At 41.1% G+C, this 20,568-nt stretch overlaps 1 protein-coding gene across 1 annotated transcript in view; it reads right to left on the bottom strand.

Moving 5' to 3' along the window:
• Positions 1 to 20,568, bottom strand: part of FGD3 (FYVE, RhoGEF and PH domain containing 3) — a 119,832-nt gene that overhangs the window by 13,735 nt on the left and 85,529 nt on the right. The window contains exons 8-15 of the mRNA XM_075713520.1: positions 18,757 to 18,895; positions 17,848 to 17,906; positions 14,758 to 14,904; positions 14,090 to 14,182; positions 13,547 to 13,626; positions 13,089 to 13,119; positions 12,470 to 12,571; positions 7,936 to 7,998 (exon numbers count right to left, since the gene is read on the bottom strand). Of these exons, the coding sequence (XP_075569635.1) occupies positions 7,936 to 7,998; positions 12,470 to 12,571; positions 13,089 to 13,119; positions 13,547 to 13,626; positions 14,090 to 14,182; positions 14,758 to 14,904; positions 17,848 to 17,906; positions 18,757 to 18,895 (714 nt within the window). The remainder of the gene's footprint in view (positions 1 to 7,935; positions 7,999 to 12,469; positions 12,572 to 13,088; positions 13,120 to 13,546; positions 13,627 to 14,089; positions 14,183 to 14,757; positions 14,905 to 17,847; positions 17,907 to 18,756; positions 18,896 to 20,568) is intronic.

Raw genomic sequence — 20,568 nt, 5'->3', positions numbered from 1 at the left:
CACCTGGAGTACTGCGTCCAGCTCTGGGGCCCTCAGCACAAGAAGGACATGGACCTGTTGGAGCGGGTCCAGAGGAGGGCCACAAAAATGATGCTGGAGCACCTCTCCTACTAGGCCAGGCTGAGAGAGTTGGGGTTGTTCAGCCTGGAGAAGAGAAGGCTGTGAGGAGACCTTATTGTGGCCTTTCAGTACTTAAAGGGGGCCTATAGGAAGGACGGGGGCAATATCTTTAGCAAGGTCTGTTGTGACAGGACAAGGAATAATGGATTTAAACTAAAGGAGGGTAGATTTAGACTGGATATATGGAAGAAATTTTTTACAATCATAGAGTCGTTTAGGCTGGAAGACGTTTAAGATCATCCAGTCCAACCATTCACCTAAAACTACCACGTCCACCACTAAAACAATTCAGGGGAGAGTAATAATTTCATGTTTTCTGGCTTGGTGGCTGGATTGTTTTTTAATGAAAGTAAAAACTAGGAATCATTAAGGTTGGGAAGGACCTCTAAGATCATCAGTCCAACCACCAACCCAACAGCACCATGTCCACTAAACCATGTGCCCAAGTGCCACGTCTGCTCGTTTTTTGAACACCCCCAGGGATGGTGACTCCACCACCTCTCTGGGCAGCCTGTTCCAATGCTTGACCACTCTTTCTGTGAAGAAATTTTTCCTAATATCCAATCTAAACCTCCCCTGGCGCAGCTTGAGCCTATTTCCTCTTGTCCTATTGCTAACTACCTGGGAGAAGAGACCAACACCCACCTCACTACAACCTCCTTTCAGGTAGTTGTAGAGAGCGATAAGGTCTCCCCTCAGCCTCCTCTTCTCCAAACTAAACAATCCCAGTTCCCTCAGCTGCTCCTCATAAGACCTGTGCTCCAGACCCTTCACCAGCTTCGTTGCCCTTCTCTGGACCTGCTCCAGCACCTCAAGGTCTTTCTTGTATTGAGGGGTCCAAAACTGGACACAGTATTCCAGGTGGGGCCTCACCAGTGCCGAGTACAGGAGGACAATCACCTCCCTGCTCCTGCTGGCCACACTATTCCTAATACAAGCCAGGATGCTGTTGGCCTTCTTGGCCACCTGGGCACACTGCTGCCTCATGTTCAGCTGGCCGTCAACCAACACCCCCAGATCCTTTTCGGCCAGGCAGCTTTCCAGCCACTCTACCCCAAGCCTGGAGCATTGCATGGGGTTGTTGTGACCCAAGTGCAGGACCCGGCACTTGGCCTTGTTGAACGTCATACAGTTGGCCTCGGCCCATCGGTCCAGCCTGTCCAGACCCCTCTGCAGGGCCATCCTACCCTCAGGAAGATCGACACTCCCACCCAGTTTGGTGTCATCTGCAAACTTACTAAGGGCGCACTCAATCCCTTTGTCCAGATCGTTGATAAAGGTATTAAACAAGGCTGGCCCCAAAATGGCCCTGGGGAACACCACTTGTGACCAGCCGCCAACTGGATTTAACTCTATTTACCACAACTCTCTGCGCTTGGCCACCCAGCCAGTTTTTTACCCAGTGAAGAGTATGCCCGTCCAAGCCATGAGCTGCCAGCTTCCTTAGGAGAGTGCTGTGGGAGACGGTGTCAAAGGCTTTACTGAAATTCAGGTAGATGACATCCACAGCTTCTCCTTCATCCACTAGGCAGGTCACCAGGTCATAGAAGGAGATCAGGTTGGTCAAGCAGGACCTGCCTTTCATGAACCCATGCTGGCTGGGCCTGATCCCCTGGTTGACTCAAGATGAACCGCTCCACAGTCATCCCCAGCACCGAGGTCAGGCTGACAGGCCTGTAGTTCCCCGGATCCTCTTTCGGGCCCTTCTATAGACAGGCGTCACATTGGCAAGCCTCCAGTCATCAGGCACCTCCCCTGTTAACCAGGACTGCTCACAGATTATGGAGAGTGGCTTGGCAAGCTCCTCTGCCAGCTCCCTCAGTACTCTCAGGTGGATCCCATCCGGCCCCATAGACTTGTGAGTGCCCAGGTGGTGTAGCAGGTCATTAACTGCTTCCTCCTGGATTATGGGGGTTCATTCTGCTCCCCATCCCTGTCTTCCAGCTCAGGGGGCTGAAAAGCCTGGGGATAACTGGTCTGGCTATTAAAGACAGAGGCAAAGAAGGCATTAAGTACCTCAGCCTTTTCCTCATCCTTGCTGACAATGTTCCCCCCCACATCCAAAAAAGATGGAGATTCTCTTTGGCTCTCTTTTGTTGTTAATGTATTTGTAAAAACATTTTTTATTATCTCATACAACAGTGGCCAGATTGAGTTCTAGCTGGGCTTTTGCCTTTCTAATTTCCTCCCTGTATGACCTAACAAGATCCCTGTACTCTTCCTGAGTTGCCTGCCCCTTTTTCCAAAGGTGATAAACTCTCCTTTTTTCCCTGAGTCCCAGCAAAGCTCCCTGTTCAGCCAGGCCAGTCATCTTCTCCACCAGTTTGTCTTATGGCACATGGGGACAGCCCGCTCCTGCGCCCTTAAGACTTCCTTCTTGAAGAATGCCCAGCCTTCCTGGACCCTTTTGCTTCAGGACTGTCTCTCATGGGACTTTCCCAACCAGTGTCCTGAACAAATGAGGGTGGTGAAGCACTGGAAAAGGTTGCCTAGAGAGGTAGTGGAGGCCCCATCCCTAGAAACATTCAAGGTCAGGTTGGATGGGGCTCTGAGCAACCTGATTTAGTTAAAGCTGTCCCTGCTCACTGCAGGGGGGTTGGGCTAGATGACCTCTAAAGGTCCCTTCCAACCCAAAGCATTCTATGATTCCATGATTCCCAGTCAGGATGGCTACGTGCAAAGGAACAGCAGCTCCCTGGGGGTAAGCCAGGGGCACCCCCAGTAAGGCAGCATCCGCATGGAGATCCCAGACTGAAGGAGGTGGCTGCATCATGTCCCTCCAGCACAGCTCTTTCATGAGAAGAGGTTTGATAACTCTCTTCATTTTCATTTGCTTGACACAATCATTTAACAAACTACTGGGAGAAGAAACATTTCCTCTAAATCAAAAGAGCAGAGGTATTTTACATTTTTTCTGAAAATCAACCAGGTGAAGATCTGGCCAATCATAGGTTACACAGATTCTGGACTCCTTGACAACATCCCCTTCCCTTTAAACTGAGTGTACACTAAATAACAACTTAGTTCCGCTTGAGAGAGAAGAATTGGTTCAACAAATTTCCCCTTCTTTAAAGCCTTTATTTAAAACAAGGATGTGGGCATGTGGGGGTGGGAGGAAAGGCAGAAGCAATTACAATTTGCAGAGGATCACCTGGATCACCAGGCAGGTGTCACCAGCACTAGGGAAATTCTGCCATTTGCCCTAAGGTCTCACCTTAGTGGTTACAACTAACCTGCAGAAGTCACTAACACAGGTTTTCAGGCCAATTAAAAAAGAAAAAAAAAAAATCAAACTTTATAACCTGACACCACTCTCCCATCTTTCAGCCTCCTTGAGTCTCTGCCCTGCCATTCCCTGGTTACAAAGGAAAGCACATTGTCTTTCAGCAGAGCTACTGAAACCACCCTGCCTTGCAATGGCATTACACACCACCACCACAACTAATTACTTCTAACTGGATTGGATCTTTTAATTTTTATTATCTTTTCTATAGCTGCAATAGCAATGTTTCAAACTCGTATACAAGTACACAGGATGTTTTGCAATTCAGCTTGGTGAAGCAGTCATACGGATTTGTTCATTCAGGAAAATCACTATACCCCCATATACGTATATATAAAGTACTCAGCAAAACAGAATGTCTGCAAATCCAAGTCCTCACCCACACATAAGCAGAGTGCAGTATTTCACATTTCTTGTGAAGAACCAGATGTAACCAGTACAACACCAGTACAACATTGAATTACAACTGAACAATGCCTTGGATGAATCATTGGCAAAAACGTTCCTTTCAGACTCTGTTAGACCCCTCCAAGTTAGGTGTATAATTAAGGCAATTCGAAATGCTTTTATTGATCAGCAGCAATGTACAGAGTAACTTTGTTATTCATATCCCATATATTGGCTAAAGTCAGCTGTTTCTCACTCTGATTTTGATGCTAATGCTATTTAATTTTTTAGAAGACTGATTTTCCTTCCACTGGCTAGGGATGGATTCCCCTTAAGTTGTTAGACCGAGCATTTCCTCACTGGTCAACCTTATTTTTTCTCTTCTTAATAGTTAAAATTTGCATATAGCATAACAAGCCTTTTGATTCTTATGTTAACAATAATTTCACTAGTGTAACTGGAATGGCAAGAGCATAAATGAAGGCACCATTTAGCCTTGTGAGCTGTGACTGGAAGACAATCTTGACGAATGCTAAACAAAACCAGTTTTTGTCTTGCAATCGATACCTACATGTGCCTGCGTAGAAAAAATGCTGAAGTTCCTCTAACATGAATTGAATGGACTGCTGCATGTGGAAATTGGTTAATTTGATTTGTACTTCAACAGGAATATCCATCATCACCCACATGCATGTTTCTATTACACAGATAAGACTCACGTTGAATACTTCCTCTAATGGATCTTGCATTTGACTTCTTCCTCAATGTGAAACAGTCTGGATAGTGTTCACTTTCAACATGACCCATATATTTGACAAAGGAAAGAAAGTAGAAAGGGTTTTATATTGGGCAAGATTTGTTATGACAGTTATGTGTGAGCTTTTATTTTAGACCATTATATTTTAATTTGTTCTGTAGCATACAACAAACATTTAATACTAACTTCACTAATCAAAAAAGGCCCTGTATAAAGAGGTCTTTAAGTGTTTGACAAATACCAGCAATGTTTCATAATGTTTCTCAACATTATGAGAATACAGTGAGAACACAAGAGTTTGAAACATTGCTATTGCAGCTGTAGAAAACATAATAAAAATGAAAACGTATTTCTTTATGACTTGGCAAATTCCAATGAGCAATTATAAAAGAAAGACTTGTTCAATATTATGTTATTTGACTGCTGACACTGGGAAAGAATTAAGAAGCCCTTTGCTTCCCATCCCTGTGAAAACCATGAGACATTGCTGCATGGGCAGTCCCCCCATCCCACCCAGAGATGGCTCAGGAAGTTGACATTGCCAGGTACTCTTAACTATACACCATCTGAACAGAGAAGTTTTTCTAGAAAACAAGGACATGCATTGTAATTCACAAACATTGTTCAGTAAAGATAAATTTAACAGTCACTTTGCAACTGTGTCCTTTATTACACAAGCTGTGTTATTTACTGTTGGTGTATGTTAAGAGGGAGGCTAATACAAAGCAGCCCTAGCTTCAACTAGAATATCTTAATACTAATGCACTTGAATAATTGTCATATTTCTCATCTTTCTAGGTGTACCCAGCTCTGTTTTGAAGCTGGTGGATCTGACAGGAAAAAAACACTCACATAAAACCTGTTCAGAGTCAGGATCTACAACAACTTCTTTCAGACTGAGCTGTTTTGACCACTAATTTGCTTTTACTCTACAGCTGCATTTAACTCTCTAAATCTTGACCGTTTCCTCAAACTTTAAAATTTTGGTGGAAAAAGAACGTATACCCCAGCAAGAGGTACAACTCACACCTACAGCTAAGCGACTGCAAGGTGAAGGCCTGTGGCTGGACTGCTTAGGAAAGGAGACCTCTCATCATTAGTGAACCACTGGAGCCTCCATTTGCTTCTGAAAAGCCAGGAAGAAACACTGAAGAGCTGGTAGGAACAGCAAGAAAACCAATGGGCTCATTGTTGTTCTGTTAATTATTACTTGCTATATATTTCATTCTGTCTGGGCCAGGAGGTAGAAATTAAGCCTCAATGCTGTACACACAATATACACGCAGTCTGATGAGACTCTTACACGGGCAGACGCAAGACCAACAAAGGGGTTTCAAATCTTTTTCTTCTCATTATGCTTATACAGCTGTGTATTTTCCATTTACAAATTACGTATCTGGAGACACCTGCAATGGGGCAGAACGTCAGCAGGTGCTTCTGGAAATGCTGCATCTATGTGAAAAATTAATTTAAATTCTATAGTATATTTTGTACTTTGTAATGCAGCAAAATTGTTTAGAAAGTTTCTCTATATGCCAATGTCATACATGAAAGGTTACATGCAAGACAATCTTCCACTGGCTTGTACTTTCCTTGTGCACGCAGAACATTGAGCATATATGCTAGCAGTGCAGTGCAGCAAACAGTTACCACAATGCTGTACAGCAAGCAGATTATACTTCCTGCAGTAGGTCTTCACTGTGTGGGTATGCTAACGTGCAACACTGAAGAAGACCCCAGCAGGCATTCAGGAGACTCAGCAGAACCACAGGAAGGAGGTATTAGTTTGCTGACCACCACCACCACCAAGTGGTTTGCATGTGGAAGCTGCTCATGGACTCACTGAGATGTTTCTAAAGGGATGTCATCATTAAAAATTACTCTTTTCTAACGCTGTAACTAACATCTGAATTCACTGCTCATGCTGATGTTATCCATTTGCTACAATACAGCAGAATGAGATCCCAGAATCAATAATACACAATTTTGGGTATTTTTAGCTTTGTGGTTTTGATCAACTCCATTTTTATTTCTATCTCAGGAATTAAATTTTTCTTTAAATACACAGCTTAAGGAAAATTACTTATTGTGTCAAGATATACTAGGCAAATCACTGACACAACTAGTTATAATCAACTAAAAAGACCTACTTTTTTTTATTTAATTACAACTAAAATTTACATTTCCCTAAGAAACTTAAGACCAACAGAATTTTTTCTGTGTTTGTCTTTAAATGCTATATAAAGCATTTTTTTCATTAAGTAGCTACCTCACTATAGTATCTGTAACTCAAGGAACAGGGGCACTAATTGCAAAACTGACTACAAATACATAAAAAATTGCTTAGGGAAAATATGAAGTGTGAACAAACAATAAACAGCAAGGAGTACATGAATTACAAACACTTATTTTTAATAAGCTCTTGTTTGTATAGGTCAGGTTGCTGGCTTGTTTAACAGCTTTTCATTGATACTCTGTAAACTCTACCAGTAGGTTACAAGCTTGGCCAGAGGTCTGGAAGAGCCTGCTAAGTGGCTCCTTTGTTATTAAGAAGGTCATGCTAACGCATAATACCCTATAGTATGTGTCAGCAGCTAATGGGTTTTTTGGTTGTTGTTGTTTCTTCTTGTTGGGTCTTTTTTCAGTAAACTCAGCTGAACCTAAGGTATTTCCTGAAAATCTGTTATTCTCAGAAGACATTTTAGAAGTGAGAGATAAGAATGCTAAAAACCAGACCTTATTAAGGACTCAAAATCTCTGGTTTGACTAGGCAGCAGTCACAGATGTTGTACAGAGCAAAATGAAAAATATCTTTAAAAGTGTATTTTGCTTTTGCAGCAGCCAATCACTTACAGGCCCCAGATGTATGGAAGTACTATCATCTCCTCCTCTGTATTGGCAGAAACACGAAAAGTATGCTATGAAAGAAGTGTTAATCAAAATTTGGTTCTGGAGATGAAATCCTGAGTTACACAATATGACAGTACTAACCAGCCAGGTTTCCTTGTCTCTCTTTGCCCTCCTCCCCCCAAGCATTCAGTGTAGCTTCCTATCAGAATTTAAAAACAAACAAAAAAACCCACCAAAAAACCCCCAATGCTACAAATGTAACAACCAACTTCCCTCCAGCTAAGTTCCCTATAACTAGGTTCACACACATGTGCAGAATGTATCTGGAACAGGAGGATTTAAATTCACTGCTGGTGCAGATTCTGGAAGTAGCTGTGGGTGTAACTTAGCCAAGAAGTGAAGGACAGCACAGCTGAAGCAAAAGACAGCAGAATATAAACCGATATACTGAAATACCTGATTTTTTTTCTCCTGCTACAAAAGAAACATATCCCCCACACACACCTTGTACCGAATGTGCTAGCTTCAAATTACTTACGCCTCCAAATGCACCGCCACCATCTGCTCCTGGCATTGATTCCACCGAGCTGGTGCTTGCTGTCTGAGAGAAACAGAACGACACAGAACAATTTCAACACGGACATTCTTTCTAAAATATATTAAACACTGAAAAAGAAAACATGGCCTCATTTGCCTCAACTGTTTGCTTGTGAATACACTTTAATTGCACATATACTCAGCCAGCCTCAAATACTGGGTTGACTATGAAGTGGGTGACTTTACAGACAGCACTGCATTGCCAAGCCTGCCTTTCGCTGTAGTGTGTGCCTATCCCCCATAAGCACTGCAGAAAGCAAACTGGCAGGTTTTGAATTACACCACTCCATCTGAGCCCTGCAAGCCAAACAAGCAAGTGCTTTGTGTAGTCAGTGGATTCTGAGGAGGAAGAATATTTACTCCATTCAAATAGTACTCAGTTAAATTCTTCTTAATTGCAATACATCTCTTAATCTCTTAATAAATGCAAACTGGCACCTATATGTATTCAACACATATAGAGGGCAAACAACAAGCTTATGTACATCAAAATCATAGGCTACGTCCTAAAAGGAAAACCATTTCATCTGTCATTAATTTACAGGGAATTTGCTAGTTTACAGAGGGTTCTCAAAATATTAGACTCTTTATGATAAATTCTCCTGTTAATCTCATAGATCATTCTTCCTTTGCTAATTAGACAACATCTCATATTTCGAGGTTAGCCAAATCTCCAGTGCATTTTTGCATTCCAGCTTCTTTCCATTTGAAAAGAAAAAGTTTTAATCTCTGTTATTAGAAACAACCTGAACTGTAGCTTTGAGTAAGCGTCCAAACTGAAGAGCTATTCATTCTGATACCTAGTTGTATCTATTTATATACTAATACAATCAATCTACTCTTGAGAACAAGTAAATGAGCAAATGCATCCCCTGGGACTATGGCTGTGCCACCCCCAGAGCACTTCCTCAGGGAATGCAACTATCCTGGTTTCAGCTGGGATAGAGTTAATTTTCTTCCTAGTAGCAGGCATAGTGCTGTGTTTTGGATTTAGGGTGAGAATCATGTTGATAACACACTAATGTTTTAGGTGTTGCTAAGTACTGCTTATGCTAGTCAAGGACTTTTCAGCTTCCCATGCTGTGCACAAGAAACTGGGCGGGGGCACAGCCAGAATAGTTGATCCAAACTGGCCCAAAGGGCTATTCCATACCATATGACGTCAGGCTCAGTATATAAGCTGGGGGGAGTTGGCCGGGGGGCAGCAATCACTGCTTGGGAACTGTCTGGGTATCGGTCAGTGGGTGGTGAGCAATTGCATTGCGCATCACTTGCTTTGTACATTATTATTACTGTTATTATTATACTGTTATTATTACTACTACTATTTTACTTAATTTTATTTCGGTTATTAAACTGTTCTTATCTCAACCCAGTTACTCTTCCGATTCTCTCCCCCATCCCACCAGGGCAGGGGGAGTGAGCAAGCAGCTGCGTGGTGCTTAGTTGCTGGCTTAGTTACTGAACCACGACAGCAACTTAAAGGGAAGCATCATGTACTCAACTCTAGCCAACTATCTCTGCCTCTGCAAGAACCCAACAACCCTAGGGTCTTCACATCACCTATTCCCCAGTCCTGTGGAAAGGGGTTTCTTTCCACTGGAATCCTAATCAACCCAAATATTTAGATCCCTCTGCCTAGTAAAAGGACATCTGTGTGCTGTGACACAGGACTTGGGAAAGGAAATGAAAAATGTAAAGAGAGAAAATGGGGTCTGAAGAAGAGATCAAGAAAACCCCAGCAAGTTTAGGGAAAAGAATAAATTTCTCAGTTGTCTGTTCAGATCTTTATGCCCTTTTAATATTTATTTGCACTAACGTGCTAAAATCAAATACCCTCTACTCTTAACCTGGAAAAGATTTCAAAAGGGCTTCTCCTCCTTATGTTACCATTACCACTAAAAGTGTGTAAGATGTGGTATGGAGGAAGACAGTTATTCATGTTTGTCAGAACTACTCCAGAGGTAAGGGGAAGAACAGAAATGGGGGTCGGAAATAATGATGATTTAACAGGATCTAAAAATCATGATCTAACTAACAGAAGTGCTCCGAACTCTCAAATCTTAGGGATGCCACTTCTGCAGAGCTCAGCTCTCTGTGGCACTTTTCCTTGCCAGCCTTCTAATAATGCACAAAATGGGTCCTTCCCCCACACCACGAGCCTCCAACTCTTCTGAGATCAAGCAGTGGTAAAAGAGGCCCTATTCCTTGGGAACATTTTTAGATGGCTTTTAAAAAAACCTTCACATAGCCTTGAAATGCTGCAGATGAAAATGGAAAACAGGGAAACAAGTGTCCTCTTTCTGAAGGAACTAAGCCACAAAGGGAACCTGAAGCTTTCTGAAAAGATTTCTTTAAAAGACCACGGCTACAGTCACCCTGCAGGGCACTGACTGGCAATGACTTTGAATATTCACCTCCTGACAGGTGGGTATTTATTAATTGCTGTAGATTACTGCACAGGCATAATCTTAAGAATCAGCTCAATGTCAGCTCTCTGCACCTCCAAGAAACAGCAAGTCTTCTGTAGGCAAATGACAGGCATCAACCCTTAATGCTTGTATGAGCTTATGTAAGTCAGCAAGGAAAACAAAAGCATGTTAAGAATTGTGTGCAAAGGCATGCACTGGTCATGCAACTGTAATCACTCATAAGCACTGCAACATATCCAATGCATGGCCAATGATGGGAGAAAAGCAATTTGGCTATTTTTCTTCAGGCTTATTAGAACCAGAGTCCAATTTCTAGTAGCTGTTACAGATCCAGCCCAGAATCCATGAGTGCATATCTATTTCTTGACTCATGAGAGTAAAAAAGGAAGATTATTATAATTTTTTCCTCTAAAGCACACTGCCCAATATTCCATGAAGATGATGAGATATGTATGGTGGATGCTGCCTACAGTAGGTAATTGCTACTAAGAACACTCTCAGTATCTGACCAGGTTTTCCTTACAGAAATACCTTCAGCTCTTTTTAACTGACAGCAATTTCTGCCACATTTAGCCATGACATCAGCCTTCAGAGCTGATTCTCTAGATAAGCTAATCTCCTAAAAATACAGGTTAGCATTCTGGCATAAAAGAAATTAAGGTGCATACTGCATTAATATCACAGCCAGGAGACTGGTTACCAGACTTCTGCTCTGCTTGACTTTGATGAACCAGTAGAATATAAACTTGTGGCTACACCATTAACACAGAAGCAAAATCAAATGGAATTTACAAAGCAAGATAACAACAATGAAGTTGAACAAACACTGTGTCTTAATTGGATAGAAAGAAGTGTGCTTATTAGCTTGCTTATTAGCAAAAGATTTTTTCCCACCAGAGCATCCTGGTTCTGAAGACAGCCATGAGTTAACTTAAAAATATAGGCATGAACTGATTATTTTCCAATTTTTTCCAAGTATTTTTAGCTGATGAATAGTTCATGATCAGTAAGCTATGCCATGTTCTGAAAATGGCTCATTGCTGGCTGCTATCAGCAACAGGATCCTAGACTCTGTGGAATTTTGTGAAGATCTCTGCTGTCAGTCTAATTAATGCTGGGATGAAAGGAATACCTAACATCTCCCCCAAGCCCCTTGGGTAATCAAGTCAGATAAAAATCCAGCATTACTGAGCCACTGAATCAGATCTGGGAAAGGAGATGTTTCAAAAATGGTTAGGTACCAACAAAAAAAAAAAAGTTTAGGAGGGCAGGGGAGGGGGAAGATAAAAGATCGCCAAGTTTCATCTCTGCAGACAGACCTTCTCTCCCTGTGCTCCAAGATCTACCATGTTTGACCACTGACATCATCAACACACAGGCAGCTGTGTGAAATTCCTGAAAATTTCCCTCTCCCAGGCCCTCTCCTTTTTAGCTTGTAGCAAATGACTGTGGCTAAGGTTATCATCATCATTTTCGTGTCTAATTAAGAGATATTGTTATCATCCTCATGTGAATACTTCCAAACCAAAATTCTTAGCAAACACAGCAGAGAGCAATACATTTATTATCCATAAGACAGTATTTTTAAGATCCTTTTAAAATGCATCAATTTCCTTTCAACTCTTTAGAACTTTCTAAATAATAATAAAATAAGAAAAAAAAAAAATCCCAAAATGCATCTCTGAGGATATGGGGAAAGGTAATGAACAAAATCTTTCAGGCACACAAACATCATTCCAGACAGCCACCACTCACAACATTGAAGAATTACACCTGTTATGCTAAATGAGCCACTAGTCTGGAAAACATGACTGATAGGTCTCTTGCACTGAATTACCCTGGGTAATTTATTCCATACCTGCATGGTTGAGTAACTATGACTGATATGCATTTGAGAGCCAGAGAAATGGAGCTGACTGTACCGTAATGTAATAAAAAAATCAAGAACAAGACTACACTATTTTAAAGTTAGCTGTGTAAGTCTAGTTTAACTGTTGGTAAAACTGTTATAGCAAAGAAGGAGAATTAAACACTCATACTTACTGAGGAATCAGGAAGATGCTCCTCCTCTTGAGAAAAAGAGCTATTGAAAGCTCTAAATGTCTCACTGTTCTGTTTGTGCTTTTCAATTGTTGCTTGAATGACCTGAGACAAAAATTGCAGCAAAGATGAGAAGCGTCACAAAAGGAGCCTTGGAAAAATTCTCTCATAGGAAGATGGTTAGGATTATCATTCCAGTGAAAAACCCTTACACTTGCGTAAATGAAATGGAAACTTAAAAAACTTAGTAACTACAAGTGGTGTTGTTAACTCACTACCATTTAAGTTAAAAACTAAGACTGCTATCAGACAGTGTCTCTACAAGTCAGACTGCAAGAATATACAAGGCTAATCTGATGCCTCAGTCTCTTCTCTTGCTGGGCTTGAGGACTGCAGGAAATGGCAACCCATTTGAAGCACCTGTGCACGGCCCGGAGACAGTGCATCAGCAGTGGGACCCTGACTGTGGCTCCAGATTTCTCCATAAGCAGCTTCACCAGACTGGACTACCCAGCTTCCTCGCACAGTCACATCCATCAAAACCCCAAAAAGGTAATTTTAAAAACAGAAGGTGCTGACTGCATGGTGATTTCCACCCATATCATAATGGTTTTGTATTAACCTGAATCCATTCTCTCTTCTCCTCTTCTGTCCTGTTAAAACAGAAGAGAAATACAGAAAACATCATAATTCTACTTCCAATATTTTCAGTAAATTCAATTCACATCTTCACAGCTTTATATCCATCAACGTTTTAGTATCTACTATTTTATAAACATTATTAGTAATTATTGACCTCAATTATTACCAAACAACTGCTAAAAATGTTTGAATTATTAATACAGTGGAACCTACAAGCACTGCTATAAACACTGTAAGCATTCAATAAAGCAAATCAACACAGCACTTTAACTGACTCTGACTTAGAACCAACATATTGTCTTGCATATGTAAGTTACACATCTCTGATGCTCATCTCCTGGTTTAAAGCTATGTCATACTACCACAGCCATATCCCCTAGATCATAAATTTCTACATAAATATTCACAAACCTCGAAAGACAGAACAAGCACCCATACCTGGCTTGCAGTTCCAGTGATCTTTTTTTTCCTGTTATCGAAAATGTATGAGCCATGTTTTGCTTGGCAATTTCTTGGACCTGTAAAAAGAACAGGTCAGCTTCTTACTAGCCTCCATTGTCTTTCAATCATTTTTAATGACTGAAAAATACATCCATTCTTTGAAATACTTATTTGAAAGGATCACTCAGAATACAGTACAGAGGTAGAAAAACCAAAGGATTGTTTCCATAATTACTCGCCTTGCTACAAAACTTCTGAATCTGTATCACCAACCAGTCCCCTACAGCAGTAGGGTGAAAAGGTGGCTCCTGTGTCAGCTAGGTGACAAGTGAAGGTTTTCAATCAAAGCGTGTACAGACTCACCATTTTCTTACTGGATGATTACCTCATAATAATTCCGAAAAAAAGAGATCCAAAGCTGGATTTTAGAATTTTACTATATTTCTACATATATCTGTTGTTATATTTTTGGATTCAGAGGCGATCTGATGCCATCGAGTGGGGTAGCATTAAAACGGGGGAAAAAAAAGAGATGCAAACCTGCAGTCCTGCAATGTCCATCTTCTCTCGAACACTGAACTTCTGGCCTATCAGCCTCAGTTTTGGCACACAGTATAGCACCATGCTGTTAAACTGTAACAAGGGAAGATTTTAACTTTAGGGATTACATGCTGGACAGAGCCTACATTTTGACAGTTTATGACTCTGGTGTGTTTTACTCTAAGATGCAGTTCTCAAGAAGAGATTTAAGGAGCAAGCTAGGCTCACATATCATTACTTGAAAGAAGTGGACAGACGGAAACATGTCAGTCAGTCACTTCCCCCTTCTCCCCGTCTCTCTGGTACCAATTCAACCGCCTTGAAAGCAAACGAGAGCTGTTCTTTCAGCGTCAGCTAGAGCAGGCCATCTTACACAGCAAGGTGGTACAGCTGCAAACAGACCTCCTTGGGTGCTTTGAAAAACACAGCCTCTGAGGAGAGAGAATGGAAAAGACCCCTTTTGGCCTGACAAGCCATTGGCAAAGGCACAAGCGTGGAAGAAGGAAGGAAACCCTCAAGGAAAAAGCATCAAGAAAAAATGGCTGCTCAGAGGAAGGAGTAGCTGGGCTCAGTTGTCGAATGCTTTTTGTATTTGAGATCAGGAAGATGGAAATATACCATTTCACAGCACAACTCTGAAAATAAGAGAGCAACAAAAAAGATCTCACCAGGAATAAATACCTATCCTGCGCTGTGCCGTTCTTTGCTGAAAGTTTCTGAATGTGTCCTTCTTTAATGAGCTCATTGGCTGGGTTAACAATATCCTCTTCACCACCGAGTCGCTCATAGACTTCCAAAAGCTTGTGCATCTTTTCCTGCAAGTACAAAAACCCCAACAATTTAAATTTAAAAAAAAAAAAAAAAAAAAAATTATTCCTCTTGTTCTATTACTCACAGTACCATTTCTGGGGTAAATGTAAATAAGTAGGAAAGAAAATAGTCTTTCACTTCTGCTATAGCTTTGCATTTTCAAAAATTAATGAATACCTGTTCCATAGACTTCAGTACTCTTCCCCACTCTGCATTAGTCACTCATTAGTCATACTTGGATTGTACTGTTTTAATGACATTTTGAGATCAATCTATTTGATATTTTCAGATATTCCAATTCAACAATAAATACGTATCTTTGGAAGCAATGGCATTGGATCCAGTAAAATCAATGGCCACGTTGAAGACTAGTACGTTACCAAATTGTTCCCAAGTTTGAATTTATTAACTCAGCTTCCACCCCATATCTCAGACTACAATTTCTGCTACAGTATGATTGTTTCGCAGCTTCTGAGAAGTTTCACCTCTTGTATTGTTGCTGATACAATAGCAGGTAGGTCTCCGATAGGAAGCATGGTCATATTCTGCATTTCTAAGCCAAGTCTAAAACCTCAGCTGTATGGGGAATGCTGCAGTCCTATGCAGGGGCCTCCATGGCAAAAAGTACCTCTGAAACAGGCCAGGACAAAATGCTTAAAGTACAGTTTTCATGTCATTCAGGCATCCTTATGTCTGGGTCAAAACTCTTTATGAAGGGATTACTTTTTCCTTTTCAGCAAAGCACTGTTTCTCCTTTACATTAAGTGATCCAAATATTAAAGTTCCTCTACACAGTACTCAAATGGATAAAGGTAACTAGTTCACCCACTCGCAGCTGCTATATTAAGCATTGCAGCAGCTTCAACAAGTCAAAATAAGAAAGGTGTGTAAATCTTGCTACTGAGTTATAGCATTTGTGAAGGTTTGGCTTTCAACCACAAGCTGGACTGATGTGCTCCAAATGGCACTGTCAGCAAATGGACAGAGTGAGAACAGAGATCTATGCAATTATACCCAAATATATGCCCAAACACATCTCTAAATCATACCTCTACCTCTCTATAGATTAAGCTGGAATTTCAGGTCTTCACACACTTTGTTTACCCCCATTTGACTTGAGAATTTCCACCACAAATGTGCATCATACCAGTTCCTGGCCTAATAAATTCTTCTGACCAATGATTAAACAACTGAACAACCAAAAAACCCCACCAAAAAGACCTAAACAAAACCAAATGGTTAAAATAAACACACTGCAAAACAAAATGGAAGGTGGGGGGCTGTGGACTAAAAACAAATGAGCAAATCAATCACCTAAGCCCCAAAAGGCAGTAGATTTTTTTCCACAAAAAGGGGAAGATGAGCAAGAGATCCCACTAATTTAAAAAACAATAAACAAAAACCAGTGAACTTCTCAAGCTTTTTTTTTAAAGGAGAAACTAGAACACTAAGAGCAGATCCAAAACCTGAGGGACATCTGCACTTCTAGGAAAAGTCAGCTTTGGAAACATGATTTATTTTTTCTACTACACCACAACAGGAGGAAGCAGCCAACAATTAATTCAAACCTCCACTAACTTTCGGAGATATTGCCACAGTCCTTGCTTTTCTTTTGGTTTGTCTCTGACCTCACACAGCCATTCATGCCATCCCATGGTGCTCTGCAGAGGTGTGCATGCAGGACGGTGCTGCTCTCGCACTGCATTGCTCCCCACCAACCCTCACCAACTGCCCCAGCACACCTGCGGCATCTTCTGCTGGGACATGCAAGTTGGGAAACCACAAGGTCAAACCTGAAATTCTTACTCGGATATTTTTCCTTCAAGTCTCTGCTCAGGCAAAACCTATTAATTACAGAAGAACTCAACACAGTAAGAAGCCCTGATTAGAGGAGGTTCTTATCAGCAACAAACAGGGGGTGCGAAATTATTATAGCAGCCTTTTCTAATATGTTTTTGTGTACTAACAGAAAAAGAATCCAACGCAGAAAGCAACTAGCTGGTGGCTTCATATTCCTGCTGTCTGTGGAGGTACTGTACACAGTCCCCAGCAAAATAGTTGTTCAAGGCCCCAAATCAGAAGAATTTCTGCCAAAATATATCCTTATCAAGAGAACACGCTAGACTGAAATAGAAATAGATGGTTTCAAAACTGGTTTTCACTGAGACATACTGAAAATACACAGACATCATCTGGTTACTTCCCCACAGCAGCCACAGGCAACGTGGTCTCATGGTGTCCCCACCGGCCGGGAGAAGGAAGTCAGGGTCTGATATGGAAGGGGACAGAAACCTTGTACCCACAAATGGTCAGTGAGCATTAAGCCGGATACATAGCATTTCATTAGATACAAAAGCTCCTGAGGCACTTGGGTGCACAAAAGGGATAACATCTGTAAATATAAAGTCCATTTACTTTAACGGTAACTCTGTGTGTAAAGCATGTGCTAACGTTCAAAATCTCCACAGTCTCAGACTGTCCAGCTTTAGAAGTATAGCTTACTAAAGCTACTACTGACACACACTAAATGCATACTCTGTGCATTTAAGATGAGCCAAAATCAAACCAAAACAACCTCCAGTCAGGTGAAGACCTGTAGGACTAAAAAAATAGCGTGAAAATCTGCAAGGACACCTTATGAATGGACCTAATTGGAATACTTTCAACATTTTTCAATGAAAAGCAAACAATGAGTTCTATGAAGACCACCTTTTTCAACCCATTGGGTCCTTAAGAACAAGGCAAGTGAAATTTAGGCCCAACAATTCATGGTAACCGCAATATGATCATTTATGATAAAGAGAACTTAGATATCCAATGATGTTTAAAGCCTGACTCACTGTATATGAAAATTCTCCCCAGCCTATTTTACTGAGCCTATTGCAATGGGGGACCATTGGTTCAACCAAGTGTTTCAGTCAGATTACAATTATGCAATTTCTACTCACCATCTTTCGGATGGCTGCATTCGAATGGTTTGCTGCTGTAGATATGAGCTCCAGTGACTCTGCAATAAAGGTAGCAACAGATATAATCTAGAGAATGCATAACCGTTAATAGCACCTTGGGGTTTTTTTTCACCTCCCTGATTAATGTTTTTCCTGCAAAATTGCTGTTGCAAAAGCAAGGACTGTATTTTTTCCTTCTATAAAGTAAAAGGAACGCTTATAAGCAGTTATATACGCAATCACTTCTGCATGTTCAGCTTGTCCTTGTCCATCTAAATGTTTAACCTTTCCCTCCTAAATGTCTAGGTGAGTCAAAGCACATAGTGACAAAAAAAATCACCTAGGAATCAATCTACTAAAAGTTAACTTAAGTCTCACTTAGGTCTTCACAAGCATGTTTTTAAGAATGTTTTCCTAAAACAGGGCTTGTGTGCTTATGCTAATGTGAACCCTGTTTTGGTCAAGATCACAAACGCCTAGAAACCAACAGAAGTCCATTTCTCCTGTTTCTTTGTGTTAACAGAGTCTAACCTGCTTTCCTAGGCAAGCATATACATTTAAGACCATTCTTATTTTCTTCTTCCGGCTATTGCAAGGATGTCCTCCTGTATGTGTCCCTGCCCATACAATGGATTATATAAAAATGCCAGATGTTCTACCATTACAAACTTCAATATTTTGTCATTGTTTATTTGCCAAAGCTCCCTTTGTTCCTACAGCTGACATATCAACCCTTTTCTTCTCTACTCTAAAAGTATTCAAAATCCCTTTGTGCTATGTTTGCCAATAATTTGATTAATTCAAATCTCCATTTCTATGGTAACCCTAGTTGAAAGTATCTGAACATGTGAAGAAAAAACTCTCCAAGATTTTACTGTGCTCATTAGACAGAGAGGAGTTTACATGTACTTTCAGCATCTTTCCTGTCTGGAGACTCTTCTGGAAGTTTCTTTAAATAGTCCTTTAGGAGAAGCTCATAACGAGGAATCCTTTGCACTGGTTCAAGCATGTGATGCTGTAATGTCAGGTTTCCACACACTTCCTGTTTCTGTAACGGAGAGAAAACAAGCACAGAAGGGTTTGGTTTCGTTCCTGCCTTTGGTGTTAAACAGCAATGAAAAATGACCATTCACATACAGTTAGAGGAGCATAAAACAACTTCTCAAGCTATCATAGAATCATAGACTCATTTAGGTTGGAAAAGACCCTTTAGATCGATCAAGTCCAACCATTAACCTAACACTGCCAAGTCTACCAGTAAACCATGTCCCTAAGTGCCACATCTACATGTCTTTTAAATACCTCCAGGGATGGTGACTCCACCACCTCTCTGGGCAGCCTGTTCCAATGCTTGACTACCCTTTCTGTGAAGAAATTTTTCCTAATATCCAATCTAAACCTCCCCTGGCGCAACTAGAGCCCATTTCCTCTTGTCCTATCAGTTGTAACTTGGGAGAAGAGACTGACACCCACCTTCACTACAACATCCTTTCAGATAGTTGTAGAAAGTGATAAGGTCTCCCCTCAGCCTCCTTTTCTCCAGACTAAACAACACCAGTTCCCTCAGCTGCTCCTCATAAGACCTGTGCTCCAGACCCTTCACCAGCTTTGTTGCCCTTCTCTGGACACGCTCCAGCACTTCAATGTCTTTCTTGTAGTGACGGGCCCAAAACTGGACACAGTATTCCAGGTGGGGCCTCACCAGTGCTGAGTACAGGGGGACGATCGCTTCCCAGCTCCTGCTGGCCACACTATTTCTGAATATAAGCCAGGATGCTGTTGGCCTTCTTGGCCACCTGGGCACACTGCTGCCTCATGTTCAGCCGGCTGTCAACCAACGCCCCCAGGTCCTTTTTGGCCAGGCAGCTTTCCAGCCACTCTTCCCCAAGCCTGTAGCGTTGCACGAGGGCAATGCCACATCTTGGTCTGTTCTAGTGTAAGCAACCCTTCAACAACCACATTAATTTCAGCATGCTTTTCTCAGAGACAGGTGCTTGTTTCAGGTATTTGCAATTCTCCTCACAAATATTACAGCCTATGACATACTGCTGACTCACACGATTTTCAAGGCACAGCCTGGAGATAATGAGATGAACGTTTGACAGAAAAATACTAGCTATCCTTCCAGAAATTCAAAAACGTAAATTTGCTTTTAAAAATATCTTGTCACAGTATAGCAGGGTGAACAATATTTCTGTTTATAGGAGATGAAGTGAATTTATTATCTCTCAGTTTTACAGCACCGGAAAATACATTCCCAGAAAACACAACTGTGATGAAAAGAATCAGAGATTCCAGGAGGAACTAAAAGGGGCACAGAAACGCACTACTGCATATTAGCGTTTGGTTTATATTCCCAAATCCACTTACTATAGCCTTATCCATTGTCTTTTTATTCCTGCAATAGGATGAACCTTAACACTGAACAGCAATATGGAAGTAGAGGAGGAAGTCACTTAAAGGTTCATGTCAGTTGTATTTACATGCCAAGTGTACCCTCTCTAAAAAGTCAGCAGTGACAAAATAAAGTGTTCCAAATAGGAAAAGTTTAATGCTGTGCAATTTTTAAAAGTTTACAGAGTTTACACTGCAATTTAAATGACTTTACTAGAGGAAGGATAAATGTTTATTCTGTGCTTAATTCATGTAACAATCCAAAACACAGAAATATATATTAAAAAGTACTTATGTGATGGCGTAAGGAGAAATTTGACAAAAGAA

The sequence above is a fragment of the Pelecanus crispus genome, chromosome 7 (genome assembly GCF_030463565.1).
Source record: "Pelecanus crispus isolate bPelCri1 chromosome 7, bPelCri1.pri, whole genome shotgun sequence".
NCBI lineage: Eukaryota > Metazoa > Chordata > Aves > Pelecaniformes > Pelecanidae > Pelecanus > Pelecanus crispus.
This window is presented reverse-complemented; position numbering and strand designations above follow the sequence as displayed.